The 21,221-nt window shown below is 48.3% G+C and overlaps 1 protein-coding gene across 1 annotated transcript; it reads left to right on the top strand.

Annotated features, from left to right (window-relative positions):
• Window positions 1-15,846: 15,846 nt before the first annotated feature.
• Window positions 15,847-19,943, top strand: LOC124692571 (phenylalanine ammonia-lyase-like). Its single transcript, XM_047225966.1, has 2 exons — window positions 15,847-16,386; window positions 17,911-19,943. The coding sequence occupies exons 1-2, from the start codon at window positions 16,001-16,003 to the stop codon at window positions 19,655-19,657; spliced, it is 2,133 nt and encodes a 710-aa protein (XP_047081922.1). The 5' UTR covers window positions 15,847-16,000; the 3' UTR covers window positions 19,658-19,943.
• The last annotated feature ends 1,278 nt before the right edge of the window (window positions 19,944-21,221 follow it).

The raw sequence follows: 21,221 nt of genomic DNA on the forward strand, positions 1-21,221 counted from the left end.
AAAGTACTTTACCCGGGACCGGAGTATGAGTGCCTTTTTACCTTTCCTCCCCGGCAACGGCGCCGGAAAAGTGCTTGATGTCTACGGGTGCTTCTATTCTTGTAGACAGTGTTGGGCCTCCAAGAGCAGAGGTTTGTAGAACAAGCAGCAAGTTTCCCTTAAGTGGATCACCCAAGGTTTATCGAACTCAGGGAGGAAGAGGTCAAAGATATCCCTCTCAAGCAACCCTGCAACCACAAAGCAAGAAGTCTCTTGTGTCCCCAACACACCTAATAGGTGCACTAGTTCGGCGAAGAGATAGTGAAATACAGGTGGTATGAATATATATGAGCAAGTAGTAACGGCGCCGGAAAAGTGCTTGCTGGCGTGTGGTTGATGGTGGTAATATTGCGGGAAGTACAGGATGCAGATAAAACGAGTAAACAAGCAGCGGTAGCAGATATTTAGGAACAAGGCCTAGGGATCATACTTTCACTAGTGGACACTCTCAACATTGATCACATAACGGAATAAATAGATAGATGCTAGACTCTACACTCTCTTGTTGGATGATGAACACCACTAAGCTGTGTAGGATTACACGAACCCTCAATGCCGGAGTTAACAAGCTCCACAATATTCGATGTTCATGTTTAAATAACCTTAGAGTGCATGACAGATCAACATAACCAAACCAAGTACTAACATAGCATGCACACTGTCACCTTCACACTACGAAAGGAGGCATAGATAAAATCAATACCATCATAGCAATAGTTAACTTCATAATCTACAAGAGATCACAATCATAGCCTACGCCAAGTACTACACGATGCACACACTGTCGCCATTACACCATGCAGGAGGAATAAACTACTTTAATAACATCACTAGAGTAGCACACAAGATAAATTGTGATACAAAACACATTGCAATCATAAAGGGATATAAATAAGCACTTCACTATGCCATTCATAACAGTGAATAAGTATTCCGTGAAATATAGCCTAAGAGACCCACACGGTGCACACACTGTCACCTTTACACACGTGGGACAAGGAGTCTCCGGAGATCACATAAGTAAAACCCACTTGACTAGCACAATGAAATCTAGATTACAAGCATCATCATATGAATCTCAATCATGTAAGGCAGCTGATGTCTACGGGAGCTTCTATTCTTGTAGACAGTGTTGGGCCTCCAAGAGCAGAGGTTTGTAGAACAGCAGCAAGTTTCCCTTAAGTGGATCACCCAAGGTTTATCGATCTCAGGGAGGAAGAGGTCAAAGATATCCCTCTCATGCAACCCCGCAACCACAAAGCAAGAAGTCTCTTGTGTCCCCAACACACCTAATAGGTGCACTAGTTCGGCGAAGAGATAGTGAAATACAGGTGGTATGAATAAGTAGTAGCAACGGCACTCGGAAAAGTGCTTTGCCCGGGACGAGTAAACAAGCAGTAGTAACGCAGCGGTAGTAACGCAGCGGTAGTAAACAAGCAGCGATAGCGATATTTAGGAACAAGGCCTAGGGATTAGACTTTCACTAGTGGACACTCTCAACATTGATCACATAACAGAACGGATAAATGCATACTCTACACTTTTGTTGGATGATGAACACATTGCGTAGGATTACACGAACCCTCAATGCCGGAGTTAACAAGCTCCACAATAATGCTCATATTTTAGTAACCTTTAGTGTAAGATAGATCAAAAGACTAAACCAAGTACTAGCATAGCATGCACACTGTCACCTTCATGCATATGTAGGAGGAATAGATCACATCAATATTATCATAGCAATAGTTAACTTCGCAATCTACAAGAGATCATGATCATAGCATAAACCAAGTACTAACACGGTGCACACACTGTCACCTTTGCACACATGCAGGAGGAATAAAACTAATTTAATAACATTGCTAGAGTAGCACATAGATAAATTGTGATACAAACACATTGCAATCATAAAGAGATATAAATAAGCACCTCACTATGCCATTCAACAGTGAATAAGTATTCTGTGAAATATAGCCTAAGAGACCCACACGGTGCACACACTCGTCACCTTTACACACGTGGGACAAGGAGTCTCCAGGAGATCACATAAGTAAAACTCACTTGACTAGCATAATGACATCTAGATTACAAGCATCATCATATGAATCTCAATCATGTAAGGCAGCTCATGAGATTATTGTATTGAAGCACATAGGAGAGAGATGAACCACATAGCTACCGGTACGACCCCGAGCCTCGATGGAGAACTACTCCCTCCTCATGGGAGCGAGCAGCGGTGATGAAGATGGCGGTGGAGATGGCAGCGGTGTCGATGGAGAAGCCTTCCGGGGCACTTCCCCGCTCCGGCAGGGTGCCGGAACAGAGACTCCTGTCCCCCGGATCTTGGCTTCGCGATGGCGGCGGCTCGGAAGGTTTTCCGTATCGTGGTTCTTCGCATCAGGGTTTTCGATCCAGGGGCTTTATATAGGCGAAGAGGCGGCGCAGGAGGGTCGAAGGGGTGGCCACACCATAGGGCGGCGCGGCCAGGGCCTGGGCCGCGCCGGCCTATGGTCTGGGTGGCCTGTGGCCCCCCTCTGGTCCTTCTCGGGTGTTCTGGATGCTTCCGGTGAAAATAGGAACCTGGGTCTTGATTTCGTCCGATTCCGAGAATATTTCGATACTAGGATTTCTGAAACCAAAAAGAGCAGAAAACGACAGCGGCACTTCGGCATCTTGTTAATAGGTTAGTTCCGGAAAATGCACGAATATGACATAAAGTGTGCATAAAACATGTAGGTATCATCAATAATATGGCATGGAACATAAGAAATTATCGATACGTCGGAGACGTATCAAGCATCCCCAAGCTTAGTTATGCTCGTCCCGAGCAGGTAAAACGATAACAAAGATAATTTCTGAAGTGACATGCCATCATAAACTTGATCATATTGTAAACATATGTAATGAATGCAGCGATCAAAACAATGGTAATGACATGAGTAAACAAGTGAATCATAAAGCAAAGACTTTTCATGAATAGTACTTTCAAGACAAGCATCAATAAGTCTTGCATAAGAGTTAACTCATAAAGCAATAATTCAAAGTAGAGGCATTGAAGCAACACAAAGGAAGATGAAGTTTCAGCGGTTGCTTTCAACTTATAACATATATATCTCATGGATAATTGTCAATGCAAAGCAATATAACAAATGCAATAAGCAAGTATGTAAGAATCAATGCATAATTCACACAAATGTTTGCTTCTTGAGGTGGAGAGAGATAGGTGAACTGACTCAACATAAAAGTAAAAAGAATGGTCCTTCAAAGAGGAAAGCATCGATTGCTATATTTGTGCTAGAGCTTTGATTTTGAAAACATAAAGAGAGCATAAAAATAAAGTTTTGAGAGGTGTATGTTGTTGTCAACGAATGGTAGCGGGTACTCTAACCCCCTTGCCGGACAAACCTTCAAAGAGCGGCTCCCATTTTATTTTATTTTTGGATGGCACTCCTTCCAACCTTTCTTTCACAAACCATGGCTAACCGAACCCTCGGGTGCCTGCCAACAATCTCATACCATGAAGGAGTGCCTTTTTATTTTAGTTTTATTATGATGACACTCCTCCCAACCTTTGCTTACACAAGCCATGGCTAACCGAATCCTTCGGGTGCCGTCCAACAATCACATACCATGGAGGAGTGTCTATTTTTGTTAATTAATTTGGGACTGGGAATCCCATTGCCAGCTCTTTTTGCAAAATTATTGGATAAGCGGATGAAGCCACTAGTCCATTGGTGAAAGTTGCCCAACAAGATTGAAAGATAAACACCACATACTTCCTCATGAGCTATAAAACATTGACACAAATCAGAGGTGATAAATTTTGAATTGTTTAAAGGTAGCACTCAAGCAATTTACTTTGGAATGGCAGGAAATACCATGTAGTAGGTAGGTATGGTGGACACAAATGGCATAGTGGTTGGCTCAAGTATTTGGATGCATGAGAAGTATTCCCTCTCGATACAAGGCTTAGGCTAGCAAGGTTATTTGAAACAAACACAAGGATGAACCGGTGCAGCAAAACTCATATAAAAGACATATTGTAAATATTATAAGACTCTACACCGTCTTCCTTGTTGTTCAAAACTCAATACTAGAAATTATCTAGACTTTAGAGAGACCAATTATGCAAACCAAATTTTAGCAAGCTCTATGTATTTCTTCAGTAATAGGTGCAAAGCATATGATGCAAGAGCTTAAACATGAGCACAACAATTGCCAAGTATCACATTATCCAAGACATTATAGCAATTTACTACATGTATCATTTTCCAATTCCAACCATATAACAAATTAACGAAGAGGAAACTTCGCCATGAATATTATGAGCTAAGAACACATGTGTTCATACGAACCAGCGGAGCGTGTCTCTCTCCCACACAAGCATTTATTCAAACAAAAACAAAAACAAGAAACATACAGACGCTCCAAGTAAAGCACATAAGATGTGACCGAATAAAAATATAGTTTCAAGAGAAGGAACCTGATAATTTGTCGATGAAGAAGGGGATGCCTTGGGCATCCCCAAGCTTAGATGCTTGAATCTTTTTGAAATATGCAGGGGTGAACCACCGGGGCATCCCCAAGCTTAGAGCTTTCACTCTCCTTGATCATAGTATATCATCCTCCTCTCTTGACCCTTGAAAACTTCTTCCACACCAAACTTTAAGCAAACTCATTAGAGGGTTAGTGCATAATCAAAAACTCACATGTTCAGAGGTGACACAATCATTCTTAACACTTCTGGACATTGCTAAAAGCTACTGGAAGGTAATGGAACAAAGAAATCCACCCAACACAGCGAAAGAAGCAATGCGAAATAAAAGGCAGAATCTGTCAAAAACAGAACAGTCCGTAAAGACGAATTTTAAAATGGCACCAGACTTGCTCAAATGGAAAAACTCAAAACTAATGAAAGTTGCGTACATATCTGAGGATCACTCACGTAAATTGGCATAATTTTCTGAGTTACCTACAGAGAATTAGACCCAGATTCGTGACAGACAGCAATGCTGTTTCGCGCAGCAATCCAAATCTAGCATCATCTTTACCATAGAGACTTTACTTGGCACAACAAAACACAAAACTAAGATAAGGAGAGGTTGCTACAGTAGTAAACAACTTCCAAGACACAAATATAAAACAAAGTACTGTAGCAAAATAACACATGGGTTATCTCCCAAGAAGTTCTTTCTTTATAGCCGTTAAGATGGGCTCAGCAGTTTTAATGATGCACTCGCAAAAGATAGTATGTGAAGCAAAAGAGAGCATCAAGAGGCAAATTCAAAACATATTTAAGTCTAACATGCTTCCTATGCATAGGAATCTTGTAAATAAACAAGTTCATGAAGAGCAAAGTAACAAGCATAGGAAGATAAAACAAGTATAGCTTCAAAAATTTCAGCACATAGAGAGGTGTTTTAGTAACATGAAAATTTCTACCACCATATTTTCCTCTCTCATAATAACTTTCAGTAGCATCATGAGCAAACTCAACAATATAACTATCACATAAAGCATTCTTATCATGAGTCTCATGCATAAAATAATTACTCTCCACATAGGCATAATCAATTTTATTAGTTGTAGTGGGAGCAAATTCAACAAAGTAGCTATCATTATTATTCTCATCAAGTGTAGGAGGCATAGTATAATCACAACAAAATTTACTCTCCGCAGTAAGTGGTATCAAAAGACCACTATCATTATAATCATCAGAAATAGGAGGCAAAGTATCATCAAAGAAAATTTTCTCCTCAATGCTTGGGGGACTAAAAATATCATGAAAACCAGCTTCCCCAAGCTTAGAACTTTCTATATCATTATCAACAATGGTGTTCAAAGTGTTCATACTAATATTACTACCGGCATGCAAATAAGATTTCATAGGTTTTTTAATTTTCGCATCAAACAATCCATGTTTTAAATCAGGAAATAGAATAAGAAGCTCACTCTTGTACATTATGCCAAACTAGTGTAAACAAGAAACAACAAGATGCAATTGCAGGATCTAAAGGAAATAGCTTTGAGCACACACACAATGGCGCCAGAAAAATACTTTACCTGGGACCGGAGTATGAGAGCCTTTTACCTTTCCTCCCCGGCAACGGCGCCAGAAAAGTGCTTGATGTCTACGGGAGCTTCTATTCTTGTAGACAGTGTTGGGCCTCCAAGAGCAGAGGTTTGTAGAACAGCAGCAAGTTTCCCTTAAGTGGATCACCCAAGGTTTATCGATCTCGGGGAGGAAGAGGTCAAAGATATCCCTCTCATGCAACCCTGCAACCACAAAGCAAGAAGTCTCTTGTGTCCCCAACACACCTAATAGGTGCACTAGTTCGGCGAAGAGATAGTGAAATACGGGTGGTATGAATAAGTAGTAGCAACGGCACCGGAAAAGTGCTTTGCCCGGGACGATAAACAAGCGGTAGTAACGCAGCGGTAGTAACGCAAGCAGTAGTAAACAAGCAGCGATAGCGATATTTAGGAACAAGGCCTAGGGATTAGACTTTCACTAGTGGACACTCTCAACATTGATCACATAACGGAACGAGATAAATGCATACTCTACACTTTTGTTGGATGATGAACACATTGCGTAGGATTACACGAACCCTCAATGCCGGAGTTAACAAGCTCCACAATAATGCTCATATTTTAGTAACCTTTAGTGTAAGATAGATCAAAAGACTAAACCAAGTACTAGCATAGCATGCACACTTGTCACCTTCATGCATATGTAGGAGGAATAGATCACATCAATATTATCATAGCAATAGTTAACTTCGCAATCTACAAGAGATCATGATCATAGCATAAACCAAGTACTAACACGGTGCACACTACTTGTCACCTTTGCACACATGCGGGAGGAATAAAACTACTTTAATAACATTGCTAGAGTAGCACATAGATAAATTGTGATACAAACACATTGCAATCATAAAGAGATATAAATAAGCACCTCACTATGCCATTCAACGGTGAATAAGTATTACTGTGAAATATAGCCTAAGAGACCCACACGGTGCACACACTTGTCACCTTTACACACGTGGGACAAGGAGTCTCCGGAGATCACATAAGTAAAACTCACTTGACTAGCATAATGACATCCGGATTACAAGCATCATCATATGAATCTCAATCATGTAAGGCAGCTCATGAGATTATTGTATTGAAGCACATAGGAGAGAGATGAACCACATAGCTACCGGTACAGCCCCGAGCCTCGATGGAGAACTACTCCCTCCTCATGGGAGCAGCAGCGGTGATGAAGATGGCGGTGGAGATGGCAGCGGTGTCGATGGAGAAGCCTTCCGGGGGCACTTCCCCGCTCCGGCAGGGTGCCGGAACAGAGACTCCTGTCCCCCAGATCTTGGCTTCGCGATGGCGGCGGCTCTGTAAGGTTTTCCGTATCGTGGTTCTTCGCATCAGGGTTTTCGATCCAGGGGCTTTATATAGGCGAAGAGGCGGCGCAGGAGGGTCGAAGGGGTGGCCACACCATAGGGCGGCGCGGCCGGGGCCGGGCCGCGCCGGCCTATGGTCCGGGTGGCCTGTGGCCCCCTCACGGTCCTTCTCGGGTGTTCTGGATGCTTCCGGTGAAAATAGGAACCTGGGTCTTGATTTCGTCCGATTCCGAGAATATTTCGTTACTAGGATTTACGAAACCAAAAACAGCGAGAAAACAGACAGCGGCACTTCGGCATCTTGTTAATAGGTTAGTTCCAGAAAATGCACGAATATGACATAAAGTGTGCATAAAACATGTAGGTATCATCAATAATATGGCATGGAACATAAGAAATTATCGATACGTCGGAGACGTATCGGCAGCTTCATGAGATTATTGTATTGAAGTACATAGGAGAGAGATTAACCACATAGCTACCGGTACAGCCCCGAGCCTCGATGGAGAACTACTCCCTCCTCATGGGAGACAGCAGCGTTGATGAAGATGGCGGTGGTGTCGATGGAGAAGCCTTCCGGGGCACTTCCCCATCCCGGCGGCGTGCCGGAACAGAGACTCCTGTCCCCCAGATCTTGGCTTCGCGATGGCGGCGGCTCTGGAAGGTTTTCTCTGGTTTCGTCGAACGTGTCAGGGTTTTCGTGACGGAGGCTTTAAATAGGCGGAAGAGCAAGGTCGGAGGGGGTCTGGGCCACCAGACACTAGGGCAGCGCGCCCCCCTCCTGGGCCGCGCCGCCACCATGTGTGGGCCCCCTGTGGCCCCTCTCTGACGGTTCTCGGGTGTTCTGGAAGCTCCCGGGGATTCTAAGATCTTCGGTGTTGATTTCGTCCGATTCCGAGAATATTTCCTTACTAGGATTTCTGAAACCAAAAACAGCAGAAAACAGGAACTGGCCCTTCGGCATCTCGTCAATAGGTTAGTTCCGGAAAACGCATAATAATGACATAAAGTATGCATAAAACATGTAGATATCATCAATAATGTGGCATGGAACATAAGAAATTATCGATACGTCGGAGACGTATCACTGACTATGTCATTAAAGAAAATATACAAAGATATAACAATGAAGATATGATACCACCTAAGCTTGGGGATGCTTGGATCCCCAAGATTTTAATTTCTATTAATAAAGAGACACATCATGCTATTCTAGATTTAGGATCTAGTGTCTCAATTATATCTAAGGAGCTATTTGATTTGCTTAATCTTAAAAATAGGTATGAATCTCTCTCTCTCTCTCTCGGTACAATTGGGGTGTAATGGATGAGTGGATGATCTAGAGGTGGCATATCTTCGCAAGAGTCGATGATGGTCTTCTCCTTCTTCAGATCTGAACTCCTCTGTTCTGGTGGGAATGGTGGATGTTTCTCTCTATTTCTGTTGTTGTTCCCTTTACGAAATAGGCTTGTATTGATATGAGGAAGGAGGCAACGCTCAGTACGGGTAGTTGGTACGGTCGGCCCCGCCCGTACGGATGTCCGCTAAACACCCTGCTGCGCGAGGATCAATTTGGCTTCAATAGGAAATCTTCATATTTTGTTGCAATCAACTCATAAATACCCCGAGATCCTCCATAAGTGATGGTTTCCTGAAATACATAATTCAAAACAAGGTTTCGCCTGTATTGCGATATTAACATTAGTTGAAACACAAAATCCAATGAAAACCCAATGAAACCAAGTGATATGTAGTGAAGAATCCTCACTAAAAAGCATCAATATATTCTGAGCTATTAATCTCCTTTCCCATAAAATGTTCCTCCTATTGCAGTCTAGTGTAGACTTAGACATATGGTTTAAGGAACGATAAAATAAATGTAAGATGAGCCATTCTTCCATCCCATTGTTGGCGTAGTTTCTTACTGATTTCTTCATCTTTTCCCATGCGGGCGTCGTGGTTTCCTAAAGCATGTAATGTTAGAACAAAGTTGCGTCTTCTTCGCAGGTGGGAAAACTTAGTCATAAACATGTTGCAACAAGTTTCCCAAGAAGTAATAGTTCCCGAAGCAAGCGATAGCAACCATTCTTTTGCCTTTCCTCTAATTGAAAAAGGGAAAAGGTACAACTTAACAACATTTGGATTAACATCTTTAATGCGCAACATGTCACATATCTCAGTAAAAGTGCTTAGGTGCATACCAGCATCCTCAGAAGCGGAACCTCCAAATTGGTTTTGATGAAGCAAGGTTAAAAATGAGGTTCAATTTCATAGTTTTTCGTATCTACGGCAGGTCGAGTGATGGGTGCATGCAAGTAATCATCATTGGGAGTTGCAAACTCCCCATACTTGTTTGTTGCCATACTAGAAATTTTTATGGGTTTTAGATCGAAGTAAACAAGTAAACTAAGAACAAAAAGGTAAATTAATATTATTTGGTTTTTATTAAGAATACAAATAAAATCACTAACAAGCAATAGACTAAAAAAAAATGGAACTATTAAAATGAACATCTAGTGAACTCACCAGGGGTAGCAATTGCTTCCCCGACAACGACGCCAAAAAAATGGTTGACACCTTTTATCCAAATTATGGATTTTAGTATTAGAGCCTTTTCCCTAGAGACCTAGGTTTATCGAATCCACGGGAAGATTGTTTTTGGTGTAAGATCACTTGAACAAGACTCCTAGTTTTCTCTTAACTTTTGTTTTACCAGATCAACAGTTTTCTTGTGTTGTTTGTGTATCTATGGTTTGGAAATAGGACTGGCTTAAGGTTTCACCTACAGCTGTGCGTTACTAGATGGGATTCAAAGATAAAATAACTCTCACATGTGTCTGTATACTTAAATAAAGATACCACATATAATATGGGCGACACATCCTAAAAACACCACAATTCCGCATGCCAAGGTCTTTAGGATAAATTATCCACCTCGAGTTCCAACACAACATGTGGAGTCGTGGTATATTAAGATAAATCAGACAATAGCGTTAGGATCAATGATGTCACCATTACTCCCTAGAAGATATTCACACTATCGACTCATGAATGTTGCCACTTGAGCATGACATCAAATCATGCAACTAAATCTACTCAAACCTCAATACCTTACCTATCCTTCTACTTCAGGTCCCTATCTAACCTTGAGATCAAGATAAAAATATCAAACACTAGAAATGGATCTCTATTACCATATTACACAATATTTCATGGGTAAAATAGATGCACATGATGTTGCGAGGCTAGGAGTTAGCCCATATCCTCTGAGGACTACTCACACATGATTAGATCAACAATCATAAACATTGTATTATGAATCTCAAAGAGATGAATGATAAATAGTCTTACAATGTCGCCAATCATGAATGAATCAAGATTACAAGTAGGGAGAGAGAGGATGGAGATGATGATGATGAGTCGATGAAGTCGATGGCGGCCACAACATGGCTTGGGTGGAGATTGGATCTGACTATGGCGGCGGAATGTGGTTTTTCTCTTTGTGTATCTCTCAAATGCCATGGATGCCTTCACATTTTACACTGGGTTTGACGAGACGAAGCCATCGACACAGGGTACGAGCAGGCCGTACGAGAGGTCATGACCTCACTAGTGGTCGTTAAACCTTCTACAATTCAGTTCCGGTCCCTAGTTGACTTGATGACATCTCCAACTCGTAATTCTTCATTAATTGCCATTGATTTCCTCCTAAATACTTCCATTTCTGCACAAAACAAATAAACAAGAATGTTTGCACATCTTCGCATTAATTAGCTATTATTAGTGGGTCTTGGAAGATATTTTTTCATAAAGAGACAAGGTACCCCGGTTTAGATGGAGATAATGTGGTCATTTTCACGAGCCATCAGTCCCCCACAACACAGAGCCAAGATGGCAGCCAGAGGTGAGAGAACAAAAAAATTGTGGCTGAACACGGCGATGGTTCTTTTTTTATTTAAGAAAACACAAAATATTGCGCAAACTCTTTCTAAGAATGCATATCAAGACTCCACTAGTACCATGAGTTGGGCACATGAGACAGGGTTGCCGGGCACTGATCTGCAGGCGCCGAACCGAGACTGTGGTACACAAATCCATGGGATAATTTGCCTGCTCTGATTTCCCCACTAGGTGAGATATGTTGTACCGGTCGTCGATGGTAATGTCCAACGCTAGGTACACATCCCGTTCACCTTGATCCACCTAGCCTTTTTTAATTCCGCGATATCCAAGGTGTTTGTAGGGATGATGGCATTCGTGTTTTGAAGATTCCGGGGTGTTCTCGCGGCGGTTCGGGAGAATCACGTGTGTCAAGCGATCACAGTTTTGAGAAGTGGCGAGGAGGGTTGATGACACTGCATACTACATTTGACGGTCTCATTTCTCGCGGTGAAATCCCTCAGTCTGACCTTGTGGTTCGGTCTGGCAATGGAGGCTTCCTAGTTGTTTCCTTGTTGAAGGCATTGCTAAGGGATTGGACCTTCTCCGGGGTGGTAAAACCCATGTTCTGATCATGCTGGTTAGACCGAGCTTGTGCACATTTTTTCGAAAAGGAGAGTACGCCCGAGCCTCTACATTGATCGATGAGTACAACCTTCTTTATTAATTTATTCAACAAAGGTGTCACAAGGATCAAACATCAAAGAACCCGATGCCAGCACACAACAAAGATCATGCCAACAAGGCCTTATACCCTGAAAAATGAAACCCCCATCAACTAGGAACCAAGAATATCGCATACCCCGAGACACCCACTAAGCGAAACATGAGTTTTCATCGGGTCTAGAAGATTCTTAGCGAGTGCCTCATGCACACGCTACAGAAAAGCCGTCAACGCCATCAACTATTTGTCCATCTTCAGGGCTACAAAGTGTACCGTCAACGCTACCATGGCGCTAGACAACGCCCCCACCATGTGCGAGTCCATCACACCGCACCCGCCACCGAGGCCTGGCTACACCACGCCACTCTCTCCATCGACGTGGTAGAAGCACACCACTCCACCTCTTACCTCTACCATCAGACAACTTCTCCAAAAAATAATGCCCATGAGGGAGAACGACACAGAAAGCACCGCCATCGTACGATCTGGGAGATCTAAGGCTTCCACAGAGTAGCACGGGTGAGTAGACGCAGGTTGCAACGACAATGCCTCCAACAAGGTAACGATGCAAATACACCATCATTGCCCTCCATGACCTAAGTCGTTGCTCGGTTTTCATCGGCACCGCGCCTGCTCAACTCATTGTCGAGACTAGTTGCGTGATAGATTTGTTGGCCGACCACCTCCGACGGAAGAAGAGGCCACCACCGCCATGGTCGAGGCTAATGCCCATGACTTCATCATGTTGTGGGCAGAGCCCAGGAGTACCACCGAGCGCCATCATTGGGGAAGTCGAGATGCAAAAAGGTGGTGTGCATGTCACGGCCCGACAGTGGCCATATAGCCCCAGATTAGACCAGAATGCACCATGCCGCCACCAGCTCGCCAGGGCACCCTGGCTGCCGCCCGTATCACTACTGGAGAGATGATCGTGGCAGATGCTGCTTCTGCGACCCGAAGGATGGCCGAGGAGATCCTCCGCCGTTGTCATGGGCTTTGATGCCTCTGAAGATGGGTATGTCGGGAGAAGTCTAGGACGAAGTGGTGCGGGGCACCCCTGTGTGGCGTGGTTCCGCTGCATGGGGGTGGGGAGGGTTAGGTTTTTGGCGGTTTTCCAAGCCAGTGATATTAGACGATTGAATGTGCATTGTTACCTTCATGGAGATGTCATTATGGAGGTGTCTTTTATGGAGAATTTTTCGGAGATTGCGTGGCATCACCTTTGCTCCTGATGTTGCAAGTCTATGGAAATTTCGGCAAGGTCTGTGAGTATTTTTTTTCCTCTTCTTTTGTTCATTCCGCGGTGGGCATCATTGGTGCTTTTTAGACATTATATTGTTGCCGGATTATCTTGATATTAATTAGCTATCAATTAATTATAATTGTATATACTCCTTTTATGACGGCAGAAATAATAATTAATGTTGCCATATACTGTGCCATTTGCGATCACGGGGGAAGAAAACGATACGGAGGAGGCAGGACCATGATCTGAACCGGAGTCGTCTTGCTTTGCTTGCAAGCCATCTTGTTGTTGGCAACACCAGCAAGAACCAGACGCGGCAGCTTGACATTACAGCCTCGTTTTATTTTCTCTCCAACCATGCGAACGGTTTGTTCGACGACATGACCAGAAAACAACGGCCAAAACAACGGAGCAGACTCTGACATCCAAAACAACGGCTGGGGAATCCTGAGCCCCTGAACATGGAAAGGAACTGGGCTGGTCACCTGGATCCGTTTTTGTTCACAAGCGTTTTCAGGCAGGCCTTGCATCGCTTGGGGATCCTCCGAGTGTGGTGGTCGCGCAAATCGTGTAGTAAGGGCATCTCCAACCGGGAGACCCAAACGGACGCGTTTGGACGTCCATTTTTTGCTGTTTGGGTCGTCCCCCGGACAGGTGGATAGCCCGAACGTCCGCGCCTCGTTTTTATTCCCCAACGCTGTTGCGACCCAAATTATTATTTCTCCTCTTCTTCCCTAGTAGTACTACTACTAGTTGTCAAGGTGTGCCTCGACCGACGCCGGGGATGGCGCCCACGCTGCGCCTGGACGGAGGCCGACCCCATGGTCGAGCGGAGGGCGCGGGACGCGAGCAGCCGCCGACGGCCTCGCTCGCGGCCACCGCACTCCCTCGCGGCGCCCGTGCCGGCGGCACTCGCGCGGCCGACGCCCTCGCGGCGCGGTGTCCGTGCTCGCGGCCGACGGCGAGGCCGCGCGAGCCAGGCCGGCGACGGCACGGCGCGGCACGGCCAAGGCGAGGCTCGGTCGAGGCGAGGCCGGCGCGGACCTCGGCCCGGCGCGGTCGAGGCGAGGCCGGCGACGGCACGGCGCGGGCGAGGCCGGCCCGGCGCGGTCGAGGCGAGGCCGGCGACGGCACGGCGCGGGCGAGGCCGGCGAGGCGAGGTCGAGGCGAGGGTCGGCGACGGCACGGCGCGGCACCGGACGAGGCCGGCGAGGCGAGGTCGAGGCGAGGGTCGGCGACGGCGTGCCCCGCTCCCTCCCCCACGGGCGCGGCCGGCGACGGCGAGCCCATGCCCCGCTCCCTCCCCACGTGCCCTCCGCCCTCGCCCGTGCCCGCGCGGGCCGGCGCAGCCCCGCCCGGTGCCTCGCGCGGCCGGCTCGGGGAGGTGAGCGCGGGGCGGCCGGCGTCGTCGATGGCGACGGGCGGGGCAGCCGGCGTCGTGCCGAGGCGCCCTCGCCGTTCACCGCCGCGGGCGCGGCCCCGTTCGCCGCCGCGGCCCCGTCCCGTCTCCGCGAGCGCAGCCCGTCGCCGCCCGCTGCCGCGTCTCCGCGGGCACGACCTCGTTCGCCGCCGCGGAGCCGTGTTCGTGGCGTCCAGGCGCGAGCGGCGCGCCGCCGTCTTGGGCTCGGCCGTGGCGAGGCGCGCGGCCGCTCGTGGCTCGACTGCAAGGCGCCGCCCGTGCCCTTGGCCATCGCTCTGCGCGTCGCCGTCGACGAGCTTTGTCGCCGGAGCTCATTTTGGCAGCGGCAACTTCCGGTAGGGATGAAAAAGGAGGACTCGGCGCCGGGGTGCTCCATGTGTGGGCGGCGGCGGCGGTTGGCCGAGCCAGCCAAACTCCGGCAGCTATTCCGGCCATATCCATGGGAAAAAGAAGACATGGGAGAGAGAAGATGTGGGGTCAGGAGGATAAAAACGGACGTCCGGAGCCGTCCCGAGCGAGCCGGACAGACGCAAAGTCCGCCAAGATTTGCGTGAGATTTGGGTCGCCCCGGACTTTATTGCTGTCCGTTTTGCATTTGCGTCCGCGCGTTGGGACGCGTTTTTTCCCAAACGGACAAAAGTGGTATCCGTTTTTGGGTTTGGGTCTCCGCGTTGGAGATGCCCTAAACCGTAGGGACGGACCGGACTGACCGAGAGGGACCGTCCGTCGAGCTTTCCCCAAGGACAGAATAGTAGCAGGCCACGTCCACGGACGAACCAACCCCTCACCAACCCTACCAAACCCAGACCACCACTGCCCACCCACCACGCACGGCAACACGGCGAGCCGCCGGGCTGCGATCCGCAACTTCCGGCGGCGGGCCCCGCGTGGCAGCTTCCGGCGTGGTGGCGCGCCGGACGGACTTCCACGCACGCCGACGACCCCGGCTCCCCGACCGACGTGGCGCGCATCTGCGCACGTTCAACCAAGGGCCGAGATCCAGAGTCAGCTCGCCAACAACCCAAAGAAAACCAGTGACTCCAACAACCCCCCACCCGCCATGCCCCCGCGCTATTTAACCGCCCCTCCCCCCCTCCGCCATTCTCCAAGAAGAGCTTAGCTTTCGGGTCATCCGCCTCGAGCTCTTCTTCCTCACACACTAAATCGTCTTGCAATTACTACTTGTACCTAGCTACCTGCTCTTTCCGAGCAGTCGTCACTACTTTCTTGCCTTCCCCAACCTGTACCTCTACTTTCCTTCCCTGTAACCACCACCTGCACCCGCAATGGAGGGCTCCTTCAACGGCGAGGGCCTGTGCATGTCGGCGCCGGCGCGCCCCGCCGACCCGCTCAACTGGGTCAAGACCGCCGAGGACCTCACGGGCAGCCACCTCGACGAGGTCAAGAAGATGGTGGCGCAGTTCCGGGAGCCGCTCGTCACCATCGAGGGCGCCACCCTCGGGATCGCGCAGGTCGCCGCCGTCGCCGCAGGCGCCGGCGTCGCGCGCGTCGCGCTCGACGAGTCCGCCCGCGGACGCGTCAAGGAGAGCAGCGACTGGGTCATGAACAGCATGATGAACGGCACCGACAGCTACGGCGTCACCACCGGCTTCGGGGCCACGTCCCACCGCAGGACAAAGGAGGGCGGCGCGCTGCAGAGGGAGCTCATCAGGTTCACCACCCATCCCATCCCGATGCTTATCTTCTTCTCATGATTTGGGTGTACTAGCTTTTTTTCTCCATGATCCTACCACGGTTCACTTTAGGAAACCTGAAATTACTACAATGATACTCTATTTATTGTACCCAACAGTTACTACTTACTAAAATAGCCTGTCTACAGCAAATCTTGGGCTGATTAAGCACCGGATAGGTAGTTTAGGCCTTGGGTTGTGTCGGCGCATGTGCTCTCTGCTGCTTCGTGGACACGGGATCCTATTATTTGGAAGCCAAAAAAGATCCTTCTTTTGGCTAGCTGCTGGTGGGACTAGCCATAAACTAACTCAAACTTTTCCTAAGCTAGCCATCGCCCTGTGATCCTTCTACTCTATAGGATTTGGTCAGAGATTTACCTTCTGCACCCCTCTTTGCTTGCAAGTACAACCACTCTAGTTAGTATATTCTCCTAGTACAACTAGTAGTATGTTTCACTAACCCAAGTAGCTTCATGATATCCAAGTAGCAAAAGCTAGCATCACCGAATTTGTTCAGTTCCCACTCTTGTGCTCGCCTTCATGTTAGGTGGGGCATCTTAATCTCAGCCGATGCGTGCCCGCCTAGACACTCCACCATACACAATACAAAGTGGCGGCGACAGCTCCGTCGGCACGGAGAGCCCGTCTGCCAGAACGTCGCCGCCGTGGTCCACCACCATTGCTGCTGCTAACTTCTCCCTTTTCACGGAGAGAAGGAAGGAAGAAAGAAAAGAAACATCATTCTCCTCCTCACCGAGAACCCGGGCTGTTTTAGCTTTGACAACACTCCACTCCACGATCGGTGATCGGTTGGTGGGGGGTTAGCTGTGCTGTAGTTGGGTTGGCTCGGTGGCCGCCGTCGTGTCTACCTATCATGTATAGTCTATCGATCACGATCACGCGTAGAGACACGCGAGTGAGGTTAGGTGAGCTGTTGTTGTGCTCCAGCTCTCCTTGGTTGGACTAGTCATGGCCGAGCACAAGTTTCTCAGGACTTTTGCAGATAAGGCTCTAGGACATGTCTTGATTTTCCATGTACGCGATAGTGGAATGCATGAATATTCAGCCTACCACTTGAGAACGTGGGAGCGGTAGTGGCGATCATGGCCACACCGGTAGTTTTTCCTACTTTCTTTGCGCCGACAGATACTCTGAATACCTGTCAGCACACTTGCACAAAAATACGCGCGTCAGACTGACTTGGATCCTTCCTTGCCATGGGGAACATGTCTTACACAACAATAACATATTCGACAGTCGGCACACCACGTAACTGCCTACTGGTTGATGCTTTCTGTCACTGGAAAGAGCCAAGGAACTAGCATAACTAATCATCAGTGGGGGTGTGCCATTTCTGCATGCTAGTGTTTCTGACATCTTAGTAATACTATGTCTGACCATTGTCCTGCTGTGAGTTTCTGTATAAGCTGTTTCCAAACTGCACAGTCGGCAGCGACATTGACAGTACATAAAACTGACCGGTTCGCCTCTCCGTTTGCCAGGTTCCTCAACGCCGGCGCCTTCGGAACCGGCACCGATGGGCACGTGCTGCCGGCCGAGGCGACGCGCGCGGCCATGCTGGTCCGCATCAACACCCTGCTGCAGGGCTACTCCGGCATCCGCTTCGAGATCCTCGAGGCCATCACCAAGCTGCTCAACGCCAACGTCACACCGTGCCTGCCGCTTCGGGGCACCATCACCGCCTCGGGCGACCTCGTGCCGCTGTCCTACATCGCAGGCCTTATCACCGGCCGCCAGAACTCAGCCGCGGTGGCCCCTGACGGCACCAAGGTGACCGCTGCGGAGGCGTTCAAGATCGCCGGCATCGAGCATGGCTTTTTCGAGCTGCAGCCCAAGGAAGGGCTCGCCATGGTGAACGGCACCGCCGTGGGCTCCGGCCTCGCGTCCACCGTGCTGTTCGAGGCCAACATCCAGGCAGTGCTCGCCGAGGTCCTATCCGCCGTGTTCTGCGAGGTCATGACCGGCAAGCCCGAGTTCACCGACCACCTCACCCACAAGCTCAAGCACCACCCGGGGCAAATCGAGGCCGCGGCCATCATGGAGCACATCCTGGAAGGAAGCTCGTACATGAAGCAGGCCAAGATTCAGGGTGAGCTCGACCCACTGATGAAGCCGAAGCAGGACCGGTATGCCCTCCGCACATCGCCTCAGTGGCTTGGCCCTCAGATCGAGGTTATCCGCTTTGCCACCAAGTCCATCGAGCGCGAGATCAACTCTGTCAACGATAACCCACTCATCGATGTCTCCCGCGGCAAGGCCATCCACGGCGGCAACTTCCAGGGCACCCCCATCGGTGTCTCCATGGACAACACCCGCCTCGCCATCGCCGCTATCGGCAAGCTCATGTTCGCGCAGTTCTCGGAGCTCGTCAACGACTTCTACAACAACGGCCTCCCGTCCAACCTGTCTGGTGGGCGCAACCCGAGCTTGGACTACGGAATGAAGGGTGCTGAGATTGCCATGGCTTCGTACTGCTCTGAGCTGCAGTTCTTGGGCAACCCGGTCACCAACCATGTCCAGAGCGCGGAGCAGCACAACCAGGACGTCAACTCGCTTGGTCTGATCTCGTCCAGGAAGACCGCAGAGGCAGTTGACATCCTCAAGATCATGTCCTCCACCTTCTTGGTCGCTATTTGCCAGGCCATTGACCTTCGCCACATTGAGGAGAACATGAAGATAGCTGTGAGGAACTGCGTCATGCAGGTGGCCAAGAGGACCCTGAGCATGAACAACATGGGTGGCCTCCACATCGCCCGCTTCTGCGAGAAGGACCTGCTCACCGCCATCGACCGTGAGGCGGTCTTCGCCTACGCCGACGACCCCTGCAGCCCCAACTACCCACTCATGCAGAAGCTCAGGGCTGTTATGATCGAGCACGCCCTCGCCAATGGCGAAGGAGAGCGCGCCCTGGAGACCTCCATCTTCGCCAAGGTCGCCGAGTTCGAGCAGAACATACGCGCCGCACTGCCCAAGGAGGTGGAGGCCGCGCGCGCTTCCGTGGAGAACGGCACCCCGCTGGCGCCCAACAGGATCAAGGACTGCCGCTCCTACCCGCTCTACCAGTTCGTGCGCGAGGTCTGCGGCACCGAGTACCTCACCGGCGAGAAGACCCGGTCACCTGGGGAGGAGCTCAACAAGGTGCTCGTGGCCATGAACGAGCGGAAGCACATCGACCCACTGCTCGAGTGCCTCAAGGAGTGGAACGGCGAGCCCCTACCACTCTGCTGAGCAAGCGACGAGAAGAGGTAACACCACAGGAAAAGACATGAACACGTACACACACTGAATATAGAACGTTTCAAGACTCTGAAGCGCGGGAGGTTCCTTCCTGTTATATCTAGATGGCTGCCGATACTCTTGTTGTCTGTGTTTCTTTGTAGTTCAGTTGATGTTACCGTTGTTGTTTCCAGCTGCCGTGATGCCATGAACAGGGCAAGGCCGGCAGCTTCTCAAACTTGTGCTGTTGTAACTTGTATGTTGGGAGATCATAAGTGCATTATTTTGTTTCCTATTACCCTATGTTCTCGCCTTATTTTCTTATTTTTCGAGGGGTTATTATACTGAGTTGATCAATGATCACTGGAGAATATATCCAGTCATACCAACCTCTAAATTATATACCATGATACTAACTTTTCGATAAAGGATGCTTTCATTACTTTTATAAGCAATTACATCCAGCCTCTGCATAACCAGGATGCACACAGCCGTTTATGATGTCTCAGGTTCGAAAGTGATAAAACGAAAAAAACTAGGCGAGATACACATCAAAGATGAAACATAAAACGCCTAAGAGATAGGTGGGGCATCTATCCGTAGACTATGCTGCCACCCATGTTGGGAAAAAGTATCCCTCGCCGTAGCCTCCAACCGTGTACAGACCTCCGTAAACAGGTCTCGGTTCTCCACTCGCTGAAGAGGTAACCACGAACGGAGAATACCTGTACATCTGTAGATGACCTGCAACAAAGAGCAATTTTTATCGTTAAAAATCTTGTCATTTCTACATAGCCAAAGCGCCCAGATAACTGCTAGCGCCCCCACCCTAAGAAGCAACTTAAACCTTGAATCAACCCCATGGAGCCAATTACCAAAAATATTGGCAACACTAGTCGGAGGATACAGGGTAGACGCTACTTGGATGACTGACCATATAGATCTCGCAAATTGACACTGGAAGAACAAATGCTTGATTGTTTCGTCCTGTTGACAGAAAACACATCGAGTACTCCCATGCCAATTACGCTTAACAAGATTATCTTTGGTGAGGATTACCCCTCGACGAAGATACCATCCAAAAATTTTATTTTTTAATGGTATCTTCATCTTCCAAATCTTTTTATTATTATCAACTGGTAGATCAGAGAGAAGGATCGCGTTGTAGAAAGATTTCACAGAGAAAGCACCGTTGGCATGAAGGTTCCATCTAAATTCGTCCGGTTCGTCCGATAAATGAATATCCCCAAGCCGTTGAATTAAGGTATTCCATGCCGCAAGTCTTTGTCCAAGTAAAACCCGTCTGAACGTCACATTCGGGGGTGAGGTAGCCATTACAGTAGCAATGGTATCACCTTGACGACGAACAATCCTATAAAGAGCAGGATACTGTTCACTTAGGGGTGCGTTGTCAAGCCAAGCATCTTCCCAGAAACGTATTTGTGCTCCATTTCTGATTGAAAAAGTGCCATGGCGAAAAAATTCATTTTTAGTCGCCATTAGCCCGGCCCGTGAGAATCCCCTGGTTTCCAAACCATTTGGGATAATGTCTTCGAACCGATATACTTTCGGCGAA

Source organism: Lolium rigidum, chromosome 2 (genome assembly GCF_022539505.1).
Source record: "Lolium rigidum isolate FL_2022 chromosome 2, APGP_CSIRO_Lrig_0.1, whole genome shotgun sequence".
In the NCBI taxonomy this organism is placed as follows: Eukaryota; Viridiplantae; Streptophyta; class Magnoliopsida; order Poales; family Poaceae; genus Lolium; species Lolium rigidum.

Bases quoted from the DNA above. Each gene is read 5' to 3' on its own strand.
- LOC124692571 (XM_047225966.1), top strand. From the start codon at position 16,001: ATGGAGGGCTCCTTCAACGGCGAGGGCCTGTGCATGTCGGCGCCGGCG. The intron at 16,387-17,910 runs GTTCACCACCCA...TCCGTTTGCCAG, and splicing joins CTGCAGAGGGAGCTCATCAG to GTTCCTCAACGCCGGCGCCT.